At 52.4% G+C, this 15,997-nt stretch overlaps 3 protein-coding genes across 3 annotated transcripts in view; 1 reads left to right on the forward strand and 2 right to left on the reverse strand.

The window, feature by feature from the left end:
* The first annotated feature begins 309 nt into the window (after window positions 1-309).
* Window positions 310-11,145, forward strand: ATHL1 (ATH1, acid trehalase-like 1 (yeast)). Its single transcript, XM_010568067.1, has 13 exons — window positions 310-571; window positions 1,103-1,313; window positions 1,868-2,303; window positions 3,404-3,523; window positions 3,721-3,852; window positions 4,182-4,293; window positions 5,520-5,592; window positions 6,102-6,238; window positions 7,056-7,189; window positions 7,462-7,557; window positions 8,044-8,141; window positions 10,778-10,992; window positions 11,081-11,145. Exons 1-13 carry the CDS (start codon window positions 313-315, stop codon window positions 11,143-11,145), a joined length of 2,088 nt encoding a protein of 695 aa, XP_010566369.1. The 5' UTR covers window positions 310-312.
* Window positions 11,146-13,556: 2,411 nt separating this feature from the next.
* Window positions 13,557-14,645, reverse strand: LOC104832072 (interferon-induced transmembrane protein 5-like). Its single transcript, XM_010568046.1, has 2 exons — window positions 14,430-14,645; window positions 13,557-13,821 (listed from the first exon to the last, which is right to left on the reverse strand). The coding sequence occupies exons 1-2, from the start codon at window positions 14,604-14,606 to the stop codon at window positions 13,603-13,605; spliced, it is 396 nt and encodes a 131-aa protein (XP_010566348.1). The 5' UTR covers window positions 14,607-14,645; the 3' UTR covers window positions 13,557-13,602.
* Window positions 14,646-15,432: 787 nt separating this feature from the next.
* The window catches only part of LOC104832074 (dispanin subfamily A member 2b-like), a 1,242-nt gene continuing 677 nt past the window's right edge, over window positions 15,433-15,997 (reverse strand). Inside the window, exon 2 of the mRNA XM_010568047.1 lies at window positions 15,433-15,889. Within this exon, the coding sequence (XP_010566349.1) occupies window positions 15,743-15,889 (147 nt within the window). The 3' untranslated portion in view covers window positions 15,433-15,742. The remainder of the gene's footprint in view (window positions 15,890-15,997) is intronic.

Here is a 15,997-nt window from a genome sequence, read left to right on the forward strand (position 1 = left end):
AAGGAGGAAATGAGCCTGGGTGGAGGAGAGCTGCCCCAGGCACTGGGAGGAAAGCTGGGATGGAGGAAAACTGCTGGTGGTGATCAGAAGGGAGACTATAAGAAATGGAGACCCTAGGAGTGCAACGGGGCTGGAAGCAGGCGAGCAGCCAGCTTTGCTGATGGCGGGGTTGTTACAGGCAGGTTACAGAGAGAGAAGCAGCTTGCAGCCCTTGCTTTCGGCTGGCGTCCAACATGGCCACGATCAGCCTGTCCCAATTTTGTCCATTCAGCCCTTGTACCTGACTCTGTTGTTGTTCTGCAGCTCGGGTTGATGAAAATGGCTGATGGCAAAGAGGACCCCGCCGTGTTCACCTCCACTTCTCTGCCCTCAGACCCACGGCTGCTGGCTACGGTGACTAATGCTTACCTGGGCACCCGTGTATACCGGGACATCCTCCACATCAACGGTGTGTACAATGGGGCGGTGGGAGACACGCACCGTGCCGACATCCCCAGCCCTGTTAATGTTAGGATGATGGTGCCTGGTGCGGACAGCCTGGCTGAGACCTTCACCTTGAACACCTGGACAGGTAAACAGCAGAGCACGGGCAGGAATCTCCTTTGCTGCCTCCTTTCACATCTTCATCTTGGGCACCCATTGCTCTTTCCCTCTAACTGCTGGTGACCCTCTTCTAGAAGTTAAACCCCTCTTTGCCTGTGTTGGCTCTTCCACAAGGTCGCATCTTCTCCCCATTCTCTGTTTGCCTGAGGGGTGGTGTTCTTCTGAAGTCATGTGGGAGCAAGTGGCAAATTCCCCTTTCTTGTGAGAATAAGAGTGATTTTCAGACTGTATCTCAATCCCTGCTGGAGCTAGGCTTGGCAAACACTGTTTAATCATGAAGCCTGATAAAATGTTTTATAGCACAAATCATTCCTCAGTGGCTTAGCCAGATTCGGTATGTTAACAGTGGTGTCCAGTCAAAAGCTGTGTTTGGATCTGGACTTGGGAAAGATGGTTCCTTTGTCAGTAGGAACCAGTAGATAGGGCAGAAATGGGAATCTGGGGCAGAACATCAGGACCTGATGGTTCAAAAGGCTGACGGCTCTCGTTGTGCTTACAGGAACCTTCAGCCATGTGCTTCAGGCAACAGATTATGGAGCCACCCATCAGATCTATGCTCACCATTCCCTTGTCCACTTGATGGCCTTCAGCATCACCATCTGGCGATCAGCTCACACCACCCAACCCATCACGGTCCAGCTCCAGACTCCTTTTGTGCCAAAGAGCCAGGACTTGGACCTGAACCAAGGACCAGATTTCCAAGGAGCACAGTGAGTTTGGATCACGGGAGGACCTTGCCCTGAATACATCCTTCATGGGCTGTTGCACGCTGCCCTGCTCACCGTTAGGAAATAAATTGCAAAAGTAAGGCTAGAGCTAGACTGAAATGGTAAGAAGCATGGAGGCTTGTGCAAATCTGCTTCTTCCTGGCAGGTATAAACAAACCCCAAAATTAAGCATAGAAATATTTTTATTAGTTGCAACTCCAGAATTAGTACTTACCAACATGTAAAAGAGCAACAAAGGCCACAGGGACTAGATGTGATTACAAAGAAAGGAGTTTGGGGAAGATGGCGAGTTTGGAGGAGATGGCCTCTGAAAATGGCTTGCTGGGATTGGGGACCAGTCGTAATGCATTTCACTCTCCTGCACTTTGGGGGTGGGACAGCAGCTGAGCTGAAGCTTGGGGACAAAGGAGTTCCACCCTGGGTGGGAATGGGAGCCTGATACCTGCAGCTGGGTGAGGTCCCCTCTGAGTGGGTGGACGTGATGGAGTCCCACCTACTCTGCTCTCCCTTCCCTGGTTGCTTGATGTCTCCCACAGATACATCTACGGGAAGACGCTGGTTCCTGAGGTGGAGGGGGGACCCCGTCCCACAGTTCACATGCTCTGGACTCCTGTGCCGCAAACCTTGACGTTGCATGGGGAGGAGCGGGAGCGATCCTGGGAGTTCCTGATTGCCGTGGCTGAGAGCGAAGAGGAGGCAAAGAGGAGCTACAGTGAAGGGCTGGCCCTCATCGCTGCTGGCTCCCTGCACTCCTCCCACATCCATGCGTGGGCCATGCTGTGGCGAGGCTGCTGCATAGACCTGGATGGACCTCTGCCTTTGAGGCAGGCCCTCTACGGGTGTCTCTACTACCTGCTGAGTGCCATCCCACCCCAGGGAAACCCAGGCTTCCTCTTCCATGGCATCAGCCCTGGTGGCTTGTCCAATGGCACTCAGGGCGAGGACTACTGGGGGCACGTCTTCTGGGACCAGGTGGGTGGAGGTCATGCTGGCTGGTAACCTGGGGGCTTTGTACAGTGACTGGGATGGAGAAGACTCGGAGAAGACCCAGCAGGAGACGGCTTTCTCCTTACCCCCAAGCAGGGGTACCTTGGCACCAGCCTCTTGTTAGAGAGCATCCTCCTGCTCCTTTTGTAACGGCTGCCCAGACCCAGTTTGGTCCCTGGAGTTACTTATCTGGGTTGTCCTCTAAATCAAAGGCAAATTGCCAAAATTGAAGCTAGGTGCCTGGGGCTGCTGCCTAGCCAGTGAGGCCGAGGGGCCAGGAGAGACCCCACCGCAGGGCAGACCCCTTCCCCAAGCTGAGGCATGGGGCTAAGATAGTTCAGGTTGCTCACCCAAGGGAGCTTCAGTGACCAGCTTAGAGCACGGCCACCAACTTTTAGCTGTTTAAAATAAAGCAAGTTGAAACCTGCCCTTCTCCTTCCTGCTTTGGTGGCATCAGCGAGCCCTATTGTGCCTGAACCACTGAAAAACCAGAAATGTTTTCTGTGATGGGGTCATTCAGCTTTTAAACGTAGGTTTGGTGTGTACTCGATAAACCGGCTGGGCTGGGTGGCTTTGCCTCAGCCAGAGGCTGCGATCTGCTCTTGGAGCAGCCACGGTGACTGGGTGCACAGTTCTGCAGCTGAAAAACCATTGCACGGGGTGAGCAGGAGACGCTGCTGGGTGGTGTTGAGGCTCCTGTGCTAAACCTAGTCTGGTCTTTCAGTGGGCAAGGGCTTTTCAGTCCTGTGGACCTTGTGTGCTTTCTTCCTGGTGTTGCGTGTGGTTTTGACCCTCTCCAGAGCTTCTGGCTTTGGAGGACTCCTGCCTCCCTTCTTTTGCATGATGAGAGGGAGGTCCTGCTGAGATCATCCTAGGGAGATACCAGAGAGCAGCAGGCATGGGCAGAAGCAGTCCCTTGTGGATTTATCCCTTTTAATGAGCCCACGGGACAGTACCTTTAAGTAGTAGCAAAATCACAGTCAGAGCATTTGGCATGGAGGTGGACTTGAAGGGTGAAACTGGTGGGAGCATTTGGGTGCCCCACCAGGCAATCCCACCACCTTGTCTTTCTTGGATGTTTCCAGGACACCTGGATGTTCCCAAACATTCTGCTGTTTTATCCTGAAGCTGCCAGAGCCATCCTGGAGTACCGGATTCGCACACTGGAAGGGGCCTTACGCAATGCACAGGAGCAAGGCTACAAGGTGGGGACAGAGATGTTGGGCTGAGGGCAATGCAACCCGGCCACTGCCACCTGGGAGGACAGCTGGGCTTTGCTCTTCATCTCTGGCTCTAGATTTAGCCAGGGGCTGTGAGCAGGGCATTGCCCACAGGTGGTGGACAGGGGAGAGCATCTCAAGACGTTGTGCTCAGCTGCCTCGTGGACGTCTTCTCCTGGCAGGGTGCTAAGTTCCCATGGGAGAGCGCAGCCACCGGCCGGGAAGTCTGCCCTGAAGAGATCTATGGAGCCCAAGAAATCCATGTCACTGGGGATGTTTTGATGGCCTTTGAGCAGTATTATTGCACCACGCAGGTAAAGGGAGCGTGTGCCACCTGCATGGCCCAGTGGCAAGGCCTGCAGGGCATCTGGTGACTGTCACCGTCCCTTCCCAGAGAAACTCTGCTGTTGTCTGCTCCTGTCAGAATTGCTGGTGGCACCCCAGGGTCCCTTCTTCAGCCCTGCCTCCTCTGTCCTTGCTCCTCATGGGTGGCTCAGCATCCTGTTGCCTCAATCCAGGCCAGTTTTCTGACCTTTTCTGCTGCTACATCCATCTCCTTAGAGCTCTTGTCCTTCTGCTGAGTTTGGGTCTGGTTGGGTCTCCCTCATGTGCCTGTTTTTCCTCTGGCTTTGGCTCCCTCCAGGACCAGAAGCTATTCAGGGAGGATGGAGGCTGGAAGCTGGTGGATGCTGTGGCTCAGTACTGGTGCAGCAGGATGGTATGGAGCGAGGAGGAACAATGCTACCACATCAAAGGTACTTCTGCAACTGCCAGACCTGTTTGTAGGGAAGGGGTTTGTGAGCAGAGGCTCGGAGCCCCTCCAGTCAGACCTGGATGGGAATGCATGGGTTCTTCAGACTCTGGCCCTCTAGAATATCTCCTAGATAATGTTTGTGTCTGTACGAACACAAGGCAAGATGCTTGGCTCTTGTCCAATGCCATGGTATTGGTTGTTTTTTTCTTTCAACCCCTTGCCACTCATAGGACATGATGTCTAAATGTCTCCTTCCATAGTGGTACAAGCTGATGCCGCAAGCATGGGTGCCTTCAGATCTGCTGTTGTGACTGGTGGCACTTAGAGAAAACAGAGTGCAAGGGCTTTAGAGAGGAAGGACTTTTCTAAGTCTTTTCTAGGAGACCTGAGTTTAAATCCCCCAGGGAATCTGCAGGAGTTTAATCCCTTGAAGGACATCTGGTGCTGTTGGTGTAGAACAAGTACAACTGCTGATATGTCTGGCAGGGCAAAGGGTCTCTCCCCAGGCAGCAATCCTGCTGAAGCAACATTATGTTAACGAGCGCAAGTTACCAGTGATGGGCTGCTTCTGAAAGGGGACACTGAGGAAGAAAATGAGAAGTGAAGATGTGTTTGTGGGAGAAGGTTCTAGAGGAGAAGGCTGGGTTAGGGCAAAGGGGTCTCGATGAAAATGGGGTGATCAGAGCTAGAAGAGCCCCTGGGGTTACTGCAGGCTAGCTCTTGGTGCAAAGATCCTCGGAGACAGCCCCAGTGCCCCCAAAGGAGTCACATATTTAATTGTCTATTTTCATGTTTCTCTTGGGAAGTGGCCATCTCTCCTCCTGGGGACAATCTGCACAAAAGCAGCAAAGGAAGGAGCTGAGCGTGTAGCTAGGGAAAGATTTAATGACTTGATTGAATGACTTGAAAGAATTTATAGGTCACCTTGCCTGTGAAGTGAGGGAGATGCCCTCAGGTTGAGGTATCTACTGCCCGTCAGCCAAAGCTGTAAGCCAATTTGCTTCTCCTTCACAACAAGCATCACTTACATTCTCTTCTATTGAGCATTGCACCAAGATCACTGTGGGATCCTGCCAGAAGCAGGGAGGCAACACCTTGCCAAGTGGGCAGGTGTCCCTGCAACGGGAGAGCTTCCCTTCCTTGTGCCACCTCCCTGAGGAGGGGCACAAAGCCATGCCAAACCTTGGGTTTGCTGCGGTGTGAAGTGTCCCCTTCCTCTTTCTCCAGGTGTCATGCCCCCAGATGAGTATCATTACCGGGTTGATAACTCTGTTTACACCAACGCCGTGGCCCAGCGGAGGTAACGCGCATGCCTTGTTGAAGCACTGGCTCATCTCTCTTCTTTTCTGCCTAGCAATATGGCAGGGGTAGGAGGCAGGAGGGCTCCCACGTGGGATACACCTTTCCTCTCTTCACATACCTCTACCCGAGCTCGTCTCCTTTGCCTGCCTTTGCAGTCAGCAGAAAGAAGTAGGTGGTCCCGTGGTTGTTCGTCTGACCTGTTTCAGGTGTCTGCATGAGACTGAGAGGGATTCCACTTCACAGGAGGGTTTCTCTCCCTGCATTTTATGAGGTGTCTATACAATTAGCCAGCTGGAGACATCTAAAGCTAGAGGAATGGACTCCCTACTCCAGCAATGAAAGCTATTACCCCAAGCTTAAACTTTGACCCATGTTCTTTCAGAGTAGCTGTTTCTTTGCAGTTATGGCTCAATTAGTTCTTTCTGTTCCCTTTCTTCTCTTCCCCTCTCTGAGGCAGTCACAGGCACCCATGCCTGACATAAAGCATTGTTCCTTGCTTCTTTTCAGCTTAAATTTTGCAGCTGATATTGCTCGGGACTTCTTGATCCCTGTGCCAGAGGAGTGGGTGGACTGTGCCAAGAAAATCAAAGTGCCCTTTGATGCAGAGAAGAAATATCATCCTGAGTACGATGGTTACAGCCCAGGTGAGTGGAGAGGCAGCAGCAGAGCTTTGAATTGTCCACTGCTCTTTCTTTTTAAGCCTGCAAGAAGTGGGGACTCTGACTTTTTCAAAGAGGGGAACAGTGGCTGAATGGTTGGCCGAAGAAAAAAATCTCTAGTGTTGCTCTCCCAAGTGCAGCATTTGGGTTGCCAGTGTGGAGAGCCTGGCTCGTAGATGTGTTTTCTGCCTCTTGGCAGATCATTTCTCATTAGTGGGCTCATAAAATTAGGAAATTTGGGAACACAGAGAGTAGGAAGAGACTTTTAGTACTAGGCTGCGATGACATGGTTGCTATGAAGCCATTGCTGACAGTTAGGTCTATCTTTCCAAGGTCAAGTGCCATGTGTTGTCCTTCCAGCACCCCTGGGCCCTCTGGAAGTGAAGGGGCCAGTTCCAGTAGAAACACATACCCAGTTTAGTGCCCCTTTTCTCACAGTTAGAGGCAGGGTAATGTGGGTGCATAGTGTCGTGGGAGCTATTTCTTTGCACATGAAATTTAGGTGACAGCAGTCTGGGTGCCATCATGTTAGGGCTGTGCCAGCGTCCTGCCTTGACACAGCTTCCAGCAAACATGGCACCAGGGACAAACCATAAGCTGCTGTTCTGCTCTGCCTTTAGCAAGGCAGCAAGGAGTTATCCTCCCTGCAGCTCCACTACCTTCCCCCTGTTGATGTGGCCTTTGTTGTTCTAAGTTTATGATTCTGTGTGAGTCAGGTTTGTTCAGCGTATGAATAAATAGACAATCAGTCTGCCATCTACTCCCAGCTGGCATACGTGGTCTCACCAACTCCTTTTCCCAGGTGAACCTGTGAAACAAGCTGATGTTGTCTTGCTTGGATTCCCACTGATGTACCCCATGAGCTCTGAAGTCCGGAGAAATGACCTGGAGATGTATGAGCCCATCACTGAGCTGGATGGGCCAGCCATGACCTGGGTAAGGAGAGGAGCAAAGCCTAGGTGGGATTCATCCATGAGGTGGTTGTTTCTGTCCGAGTTAGTCACTGCCAGCCCCATCAGTGGGCACGATTTTTCAGACCTGCTTTAAACTCTAAGGGATTGTGGGCAGTGCAGAGCTAGAGACATGTGCTGCACATGTCTGCTCTGGGCCAGAAGGGTGCCAGTTGTGGTGTCATTCTGGAGCCTTTGCTGTATTGTCACCCCTGGGGGAGACAGGAGCTGGTGAAAGGCCTTTTTTCTCTCCTGCAGAGCATGTTTGCAGTGGGCTGGCTGGAGCTAAAGGAGGTGCAGAGAGCCCAGAGCCAACTGAACAAGTGTTTCAGCAACATCACAGAGCCCTTCAAGGTTAGCTGTGTGTCGTGTCATGGGTACTTCCCTGTGACAAATGCCTCTTTTTTTTTCTGTCTTGCCTGTTCCTAAGTAGGTCACGTCACACAGAGATATCACTTGGACTGGAGCCTATGCTGACTGCATGTGGGGTCACTAGGTTATTGTTATATTAACTAGGTGGTAGCACACTCTGTCTCTTCTCTGTATGCTTCCGAAGAGCAGTAAGGAGGCATCTGCTTCCTAACAGGCAATACAAAGCCAAGGGTCAGTATCATGCTCGCCCCAGGCTTCCTTCTGCTTGCCAGGGATGGCAAAGGGAATGGCGATGGTGGTATTTAGAGATGCATCAGAGCCCACCCACCGCCTCATGCCAGGATGGGCATGGTCATTGCAACACCCCACATATGTGACAGTGCCAATGATAAGCATATTCAAATCCACAAAACTGTATGAAAAGTCCCAATGCAACTCTTGAGTCATTTCTTTCTCTTGCTGGAGCAGATCTGGGTGGAGAACTCAGATGGGTCAGGAGCTGTGAACTTCTTGACCGGGATGGGTGGATTCTTGCAAGCTGTCCTCTTTGGCTACACAGGGTTCAGGTGAGCCCCTATGTTATGTTACATTTAGCAACTAGGTGTCACTTGAAACCTTACTGTTTAGCTGGAGCAATGTGGTTTTACTTATGAAAAAGAAGGGAACTTGCAACATCCAGAATATCCTCCAAAACTCCCAGCAGGTAACAAACAAACAGGAATGTCAATGATCCTGGATGAACTGTGGATACTAGGGACAGTTAGTCACTGGTGGAGAACAGGGTGGAGTTATCAGAAATTATAAGCTTTGGTCCATTTCTCCTCCAACTACATCAGTGTTGAAAGCTATTGGCTTCAAAAGGAGTCAAAGCTAGGCCAACAATGAGCTCTTCAACACTAGTTGACACCCTCAGTGAAGAGGGACATCACTGTATGATCTCGGGATTGTGGGTAGCTTGTATCATTTTGATGTCTGCATGTCAGAAACACATCCAGACCTGCCTGCTCCATAGGCGGTTGTAGCTTTGGTTTCTTCACAAAGTGTGGATGAAGCTTAAAGACTATGATCCACCAATTACATTGGCCTTTTTGTTAACTAATTGAAGAGAAAGTCTGTACAAGCACCTTGCAGGCAAATACAGGACTTCTTAATACACCTTATACACTGTGGCCTTTCGAAGCAGACCTTTGTAAATGGAGACCCCAGTCCTCTACCACTGCACTGAGCTGCCGTAGGCCTAGTCCCACTTTAAAGACAGGAAACAGATTCAGAACTGGTAAGAGACTCTCTCTGGGTCACTTGATGAGTTAGTTGCACAATTGAGAAGCTAAATGTCATTCTCTAAGTCTGTCCTCAGGCTTAGCTATAACATCATCCCATCTCCTTTGGATGTGGCGTGGAAAGACCTTCTACAGCCCCTCTGAAGCAATCTGACATCTGCACACATGTGGCTCTGCAAGCCTCTGTGGAGGAAAGTGCTCAGCTGGCATCGCCACAGCATTAAAATATCTTAGAAAAAACATTAAGCTGTTCATGTAATTTCAAAGCTGTGTCTAGTACCCAAAGCAGCCCGGTGGTTTCAACCCTGAAGCAATGGGCTCTTGAGCATATTCTTAGTTTAATTGAGGATGGATCAAACTGACAAGCCTTTTGATTTCCATTGAAACCTTCTAGTACTAACTATGTGTTTTTACTCCATGTGTGTGGCCAGAAGCTGCTGAGAAACCCACCAGTTTCTTGGTGGAGCTGGGTGTGAGCTACCATATTCCCAGCTGAAAACCTCAATCTCAGTTTTTGCAAAGCTTGAAGGTCTTCAGATGCTCTGTGTGTCAGGTTGGGCCCCTCTTGGCACAGGCTTAAGCCACAGGCTTTGGGGCTCCAGCCAAATTTCCGCAGATGTGGAGATGACATTTATGCAGCCCTCAAGGCTGCGCTCTTGCCTTGCCTGTTGTGAGCCACAGAGCCTGGCTGGTGCATTGGCCTGCCCCTGAGGCTCTCCAGTGTTTTAAGCCTCTCTTGAGTCCTCTCCAGTCTGTTGAGCCCTCTCAACAGGCTGGAGATTATGGTCAAGAGCTCTCCAGTGTCAAGATTTGAGTAGGAGATAAGTGGCCATTGTCTCTTCTTACCCAAAGCCAAAACACACAAATGGGCTCTGCTTGACTTTGGGTAAAGTCTTGGAGAAAGGATTCAAGCTGTTTGCTTGATTTTTATCTTTCGGTGAAGGAGGACATATAGTGGTGCTGAGTTTAAAGCCTTTGAAACTGGTGGGAGTGGGAGCTGATGTGGGTTTCTGAAGGTCACCGTGCCAATGCACTTTGGTCACAGCCCAGAGGGAAAGTGAAAACCGAGCTGTGTGGACGCATCTTTGTTGAGGTGGCAAATTACAGAGGAGAGGGACAGTGCTAGTGGTCATGTGTGTCTCGTGATTTAATTGAGCAGGGCTTCCAGGAGCATCTCACCAGGCATGAGGCGAGCTCCCACCATCTCTTCGCTAGCATCATACAGCTTTCAGAGCAACAGCAGGTGAGAACAGATACCTGCTGCTAGGTGCTTGGGCTAAAGCTAAACTTGCATCCTAAAAATCCCAGCTACAGCCATCTCCTGAGCTCCTTATGTGGCTGGAGTTTAGTTCCAGTACATGGCCCAGAGCCTGCGCCCCTAGGTTCGTGTGACCAGATTTCAATGGCAATTCCTGCTTGGGGTCCATGGGCACCTCTGCTTGTTCCTGTGCTCCATTCCCCTCCCTGTCTCAGAGCAGGGTATTCCTGAAGTTTTGCCAGCATAGCTGCTGCTGAAGCCGACCTCTGAACCGGAGTGGGGAACTGGAGCCGCATTGGAAGCAAAAAAAAAAATTCTTTTTCTCTTTTTCATTAAAAAAAAAAAAAAAAAAAATCCAACCTAATGGAAATCACAGACCCCAGCTGAGGAACTGGAAGGGGGACAGGAACACCTTAGGGTGCTGGGCTGTGTAATCATGGCCTGAGTAGCTCTTCACCACATGCTTCATCCGTGTGTTTGGGAATTGCCTGGAGATCCTTGGGATACACCAAGGACTCCTTCTGCCCGCAGAGACACGGAGTAATGGGAGGGGCATCTGGGATGTATGAGGCTGTGCTGCCTGTGGAGGTGACCGACCCCACAAAGCTCCTTTCCTTTGTGGCCACCCTTTGTTCCCACTACTGACGTGCTCCTGCCTTTCCAGGATCACAAGGTCCAGCCTCTGCTTCAACCCTGCCCTTCCCAATGACATCAACAAGTTGAACATCACCGGTGTCTCCTACTTTGGCAACAAACTGAAGTTCACCATCGCCAAAGAAGAGATCAGGATCAAAGTGATCGAGTCTCACCAGGACCCTCTGGCACCTCCCTTGGAAGCTGTGCTGGAGGAGTCGGGGCAGCGGTTTCCCCTGCGTGAAGGTACCATCACCTGGGTCTGCTTCCTAAAATAAAGACAATTTAGGGAGAAACCATTCCCATATCTCACATGGGTTGTTTTTTGTTGTAGGGCAGAGCATCTCTATCCCCATGGCGGCCGGCTGGATTCAGAAGTCATCCACTGAGATATTTTAAACCTTGGCTGATCCAGGTTTTACCCACCAGAGAAGCAGAAACAAGTTGAAGAGTGGATGTCGGCGGAGGGGGAAGGTAAAGGTGGGGTGGAAGGGGGCAGTCCTAGGCTGTGCCATAAACCCTTTGCCCCCATGGGACTGTGTGCACTGTCTGTCTTTGTGGCCCTGGGGAGGGGGAGGGGGGTGGACTCAGAGCTCTCCCCTGTGGCTGGGGTGGCAGCAGCTCCCTGAGGGATGCTGAGCATCTTTGTCTGTGCCAGGCGGCACTGAACCCCCTGACTCCCATTCACATGCCTTCAACATCTCTCATTTAACAGAGGAGACAACATCAAGCCTGAAAGCGACTGTTTTAAACCAGTTTTCTAAACACCCATGGCTTGCAGATGTTGAAAGCATAAACATTTATAAGGATGCCCCAAGCTGAATGGATCTATATTTAGTCCAGCCTGTACAGGCACTGTCTCCCAGCTCCTCTGGCATGTCCTGGCTTGGTCCTCACCTTCTCCCAGCCACCTGCGTCACTCCGGGGGCTCAAAGGGCTATGGAGGCTCAGCCAGCGCTGCTTTGCCATGTCAGTCCCACCTGCCAGCGAGCAGAAAGACGAGGATCCCTCGGCTGCGACGCACAGCAGCCTCTGGGGTTTTAATACACCCCAAATCCTGCTGACCCCCATAATGAGAAACTCAGTAAAGGCAGCATGGGGCAGCAGGCAGCGTGGCAGGGTGGATGGAAGTAAGGCTGGAGCTGAGTGTTACTTTGGCACTAATGTTAGTCACAAAATACACAGCCAAAAGCATTTTAGCCCCATTTGGGCAGCACACAGCTCCTTTTCTTTTGAGTTATTTGGCATATAAAATCCCTATCGTGTTATCTACATTATCATCTCTCTTTTTAAGCAGTTTTGGAGTTAAAGCCCTTCTAACTTGACATTTGAAGGGCTACAGGAAGCCCAGGCATCAGTTATCATTAATATTATATCAGATGGTAAGTGCAGTGTTTTTCTGGGGTCTGAGCAGAGTCCTCCTCCGGCTAAGCAGCCTCAGGGCAAGCACAGACCTGCTGTGTATTTGTTAAAGGCATTTTCGGTGTCCTAGAAAGCCCCGAGGGAGAGAAGGAGAAGGGCTGTGCCCATGTACACATGCAAATGGGGGCCACGATGCCCCCCCAACACACAGCTTGCACTTTGCAGCGTTGTCCCCTCCTGCATCCCCCTTCCTGGGGGTGGGTTTGGTGCCTTGTTTCCCAGCCCCAAGCCTTTGCTAGAGCAGACATGGGTCAAAGTGAGGGGATGTCAAAGGCATTCCCTGCCCTGCCAGGGTCTGTACTTTCTCAGAAAAACCCCAGCACCCTCAGCTGAATCCCACGGAGTTTATAAAAAGCCCTGCAGCCACTCCCTTCTACAGGCAGCATGTGGGAATGCTTAGGGAAGGAGGCAAAGTGACTCCCCCACCTTATAATTATGCTGGCTCTCCATCAGGCCTTGTCAAAAGTCACCCAACCCCTAATTAGCAGCAGTCCTCAGCAGCAGGGCAGGACAAAGGCACCCCTCCGTTCCCTCGCCCCTGATAACAGCCCTGTGGGCTGCACCTGGATTTGGATTTTGATGGGGTTGGGGATAAAGCTCAGCTCTGAGCTGCATCTCAGATGGTGTTAAAAGGGGTCTCCCCTCCCCCTAAAAAGGCATCCTTTTAGTCCAGTTACCAAAACGAGCTGGCTCTGGCCCAGGGAGGGCAATAGGGAGAGATAGCACAGAGCAATGGGGTTGCGTCCTGCGCTCATCCCCTCTGTCCTTGCCTGGGGACCTGCTGGGGGACATCTGCTTTACTGCAATGAGTTTGCACGTCTCAGCTCCCCTTGGAGGGGATGACATCTCATCTACTTGAGCATGTCCCCACAGGGCCAAGAAACTTTTCTGCTTCTTTCCCCTTGTCAGTCGCTGGGTGGCTCTAAGGCTCACGAAGATTATTACTTCTCTTGGCTGCGAAGAGCATGATCAGAGTGGAAAAGCTGTATTTATATTATTCCTTTAGCACCCCCCCCTGCACTGCACACAGGCACGCAGAAGATTCGTGATGTGTGAAATGGTTTAATGATTTAAATAGTAATCACCGAAGCTGGAGGGATGCTGTGCTCCATACAGGATAAGAGTTAAAAAAACACCAGGGTAAACAAAAATAAGTGAGCTGCCCCAAGAAGCGTGGCCAGGAGCTGGGGTTGGGCACCGCAGGGCTAAGAGTGCTAGACCAGGCAGGGGAGGGTGAGGGGAGATGCAATGGTGTGGGAGAAGCTTGTGGGGCTGCCTCCCCCCCCAGCCACATGCTGCCCAGTGGGCATGAAAGCTTGTGGACGTGGTCCTGGGTGGCAGAGATGGGTGGTGGCAGGGTTATGCTGGACCAGTGGTCTTTTTGGGGGGCCACCAGCCATGCGAAGGAATTTCTATAAACCTGTCGCCCACCGGTCACTTGTCCTCATCGTCGCTCCCACTGAACTGGTAGGTGAAGAAGCCAACAGACTCCTGGGCGAGCTTGGAGAGGTGGATGACGCCCGTGATGACCAGGGCGGCAAGCAGCAGCGGCAGCACCACGCTCCCCGCCGTGGCCAGGGCATTGTAGCACCGGGCCTTGGAGCTGAAGCGCTGAGCGGCTTCCACGTCCCCAGCCACTTTCCGGTCCCGTGCCTGCAACAGCCGAGAGACGGGGCAGCAGTGCCTGGGCTGCCTGCAGCTCCCTCCCTGTGCCTCCCCCCAGCCCTGCTACGTGGCTTTGGCCCTCTTGCAGCCTGCAATTTAGTCCGCACTGGCTCTACATGCTCCTGCTCCGCTCTCGCCCCGCTTTCTTTGCCACTGGGATTTTCCCTTCTGCGTCTTTCAGAGCCTCACTGGCTCCAGCTCTTGCTTGCCCCCGTCTTTCCACCCTGGTCCAGTCCAGCTGGAGCTGCTCCTGCCAGATGGCGGGTGGAGGGGCCGGGGGCATCATGGCCCCCCAACACCTTCTAGGAAGAAGCAGTTGGTCCTCTGGCAGTGGCAGGAGGCTGTGGTTATCCAGGCCATCTCGCAGCCTCGTTAATAGGTGGCAGGAAAAATGGGGGGGCTTTACCAGGCGATGGTGCCAGCTGCAACCAGCCTTTTGAGGGTGGTGGGCTCTTGTTCCCTACCCCAGCCCTGCCAGGTAGTTATTTCAGATGCTCTATGCCTCCTTGGGAAGGCCATCCCTTGGTACCAACATGGGGAGGGCTCCCAGGTGACCCTAAACATTCAAGTCTCCCATCCCCACTTGGTGCCCCTACCTTGACAGAGAAGGCGAGCGCCACAAAGCCGAGGCAGCAGAAGTTCATGTAGATGGTGTTGAAGATGGACCAGATGAGGTGGTCGCGGGGTGGCGAGGAGGTGAGGATGGTCGGAGACGGCTCCCGCTTGTGGGACAGCGCGGGCAGGTAGTCCTCCCGTGGGTAGGAGGTGTCCATGGCCACGGAGAGGGGCACGCTGCAGTTCTCCTGCTCCAGCAGCCTGGCTGGGGGAGTGGGACAGGGCGTCCCCTTTATATAGTCCTTGTCTATGGCACGGCCTCATCTCCTCTATATATAAACCCAAGAAATTACAGCCCTCCCTGGGCTGTGGTTATCAGACATGCTTGGCTGGGAGCTAGGAGAAACAAACTTGGTTTTGTGAGCCTACACGCTTTTTATATCCAGCCTTCCTCCTGCGATGAGGAGCACAGACAGTTCCAGCATCACCAAAGGAGAGGCCGAGCGCCTGAGGAGGATCATCAGAATGGAGCCATGACTTCGAAGCCAAGTGACTGTCACTCCAAGGGGCTGATATGAGAGAGACCCTTGGTGCCGGGACCTCTGGCTGCGCTGGCTCACACCAATACTTTCAGCCCAATCCCTCCAGGTGGTCTTGGCTAGGAAGACCCCTCGTTTGCAGCATGTTCGGGCTGTCGGATGCATTAAATGGCAACTTAATACCAAAATCTGGAAAAGCTACTTCTACAGGATTCCCTGGAAGCGAGAGGAGATGGGGCTGTGTAGTGGGATGGGGTGTGTACAGCCAGAAAAACACAGAGGTGGGTTTTTTTTTTTTCTTTCCTTCTTCTGCTATGCCTCAGCATTTACGAAGAAACTTATCTGGATCTGGACTGGAAGATCTCCACACCGTGGTGGGGATAGAAGCAGAGCGCTGTGGAGCTGGAAGCAGGAGGAGGAGGAGGAGGCTGCCCTGAAGATGCACAAGGACGCTCTTCTTCCCCACTGATAATAAGGCAACAGGCAAGTTGGGTTTGGCAGGCGAGCTTTATTTGTGGCAACAGTATGTACATGTGTGTCACAGATCCCAGGAAGCCCAAGAGCTCCTTGCTGAAGCGCACAAGTAGAGAAAAGAGGGGGGCTGTCCCCTGTGTCCCAACCCGGCCCACCCCTCCCCTTCCTCACGGTGGCTGTGCTGGGATGCCCAGGGGTGCGGGCAGCAAGGGGCCGGGGCTTCTCTCCCTTTCGCCACGCTCCTCCAGTGGGGACATTTTGGGGGAAGGAAGAGGAGGGGAGGAGAAGCACTCCACGTGGTGGCAGCAAGCAGGTCCGTGGCCATGCGGCAGTCAGTTGATTCACCGGGTGGTCGCTATGATGACGATGACAATGATGGCCACCACGCTGAGGACCAGCAGGAGGGAGCAGATGATGTTCAACACCTTGGCACGGTTGCCATGCTGCCGGGCACCCTCCAGGTCCCCCAGTACTTTGCAGTCACGGGCCTGTGGGGGCAAATGGGGGGGTCATTAGGGGCGACCTGGCTGGGGGGGCCGGACTGGAGTTGGCTGCAACGTGGTGCTGGGACCTCACGGACGCATGGGTGGGCAGGC

This window comes from Haliaeetus leucocephalus, unplaced genomic scaffold, assembly GCF_000737465.1.
Source record: "Haliaeetus leucocephalus isolate CR32 unplaced genomic scaffold, Haliaeetus_leucocephalus-4.0 Scaffold236, whole genome shotgun sequence".
In the NCBI taxonomy this organism is placed as follows: Eukaryota; Metazoa; Chordata; class Aves; order Accipitriformes; family Accipitridae; genus Haliaeetus; species Haliaeetus leucocephalus.

Coding starts and splice junctions, on each gene's coding strand:
- LOC104832072 (XM_010568046.1), bottom strand. CDS start 14,606: ATGGACACCTCCTACCCACGGGAGGACTACCTGCCCGCGCTGTCCCAC. Junction 13,822..14,429: donor CGCTCGCCTTCTCTGTCAAG/GTAGGGGCACCA, acceptor CGGCTGTTGCAG/GCACGGGACCGGAAAGTGGC.
- ATHL1 (XM_010568067.1), top strand. CDS start 313: ATGAAAATGGCTGATGGCAAAGAGGACCCCGCCGTGTTCACCTCCACT. Junction 7,558..8,043: donor ACATCACAGAGCCCTTCAAG/GTTAGCTGTGTG, acceptor TTGCTGGAGCAG/ATCTGGGTGGAGAACTCAGA. Junction 10,993..11,080: donor GCGGTTTCCCCTGCGTGAAG/GTACCATCACCT, acceptor TTTTTGTTGTAG/GGCAGAGCATCTCTATCCCC.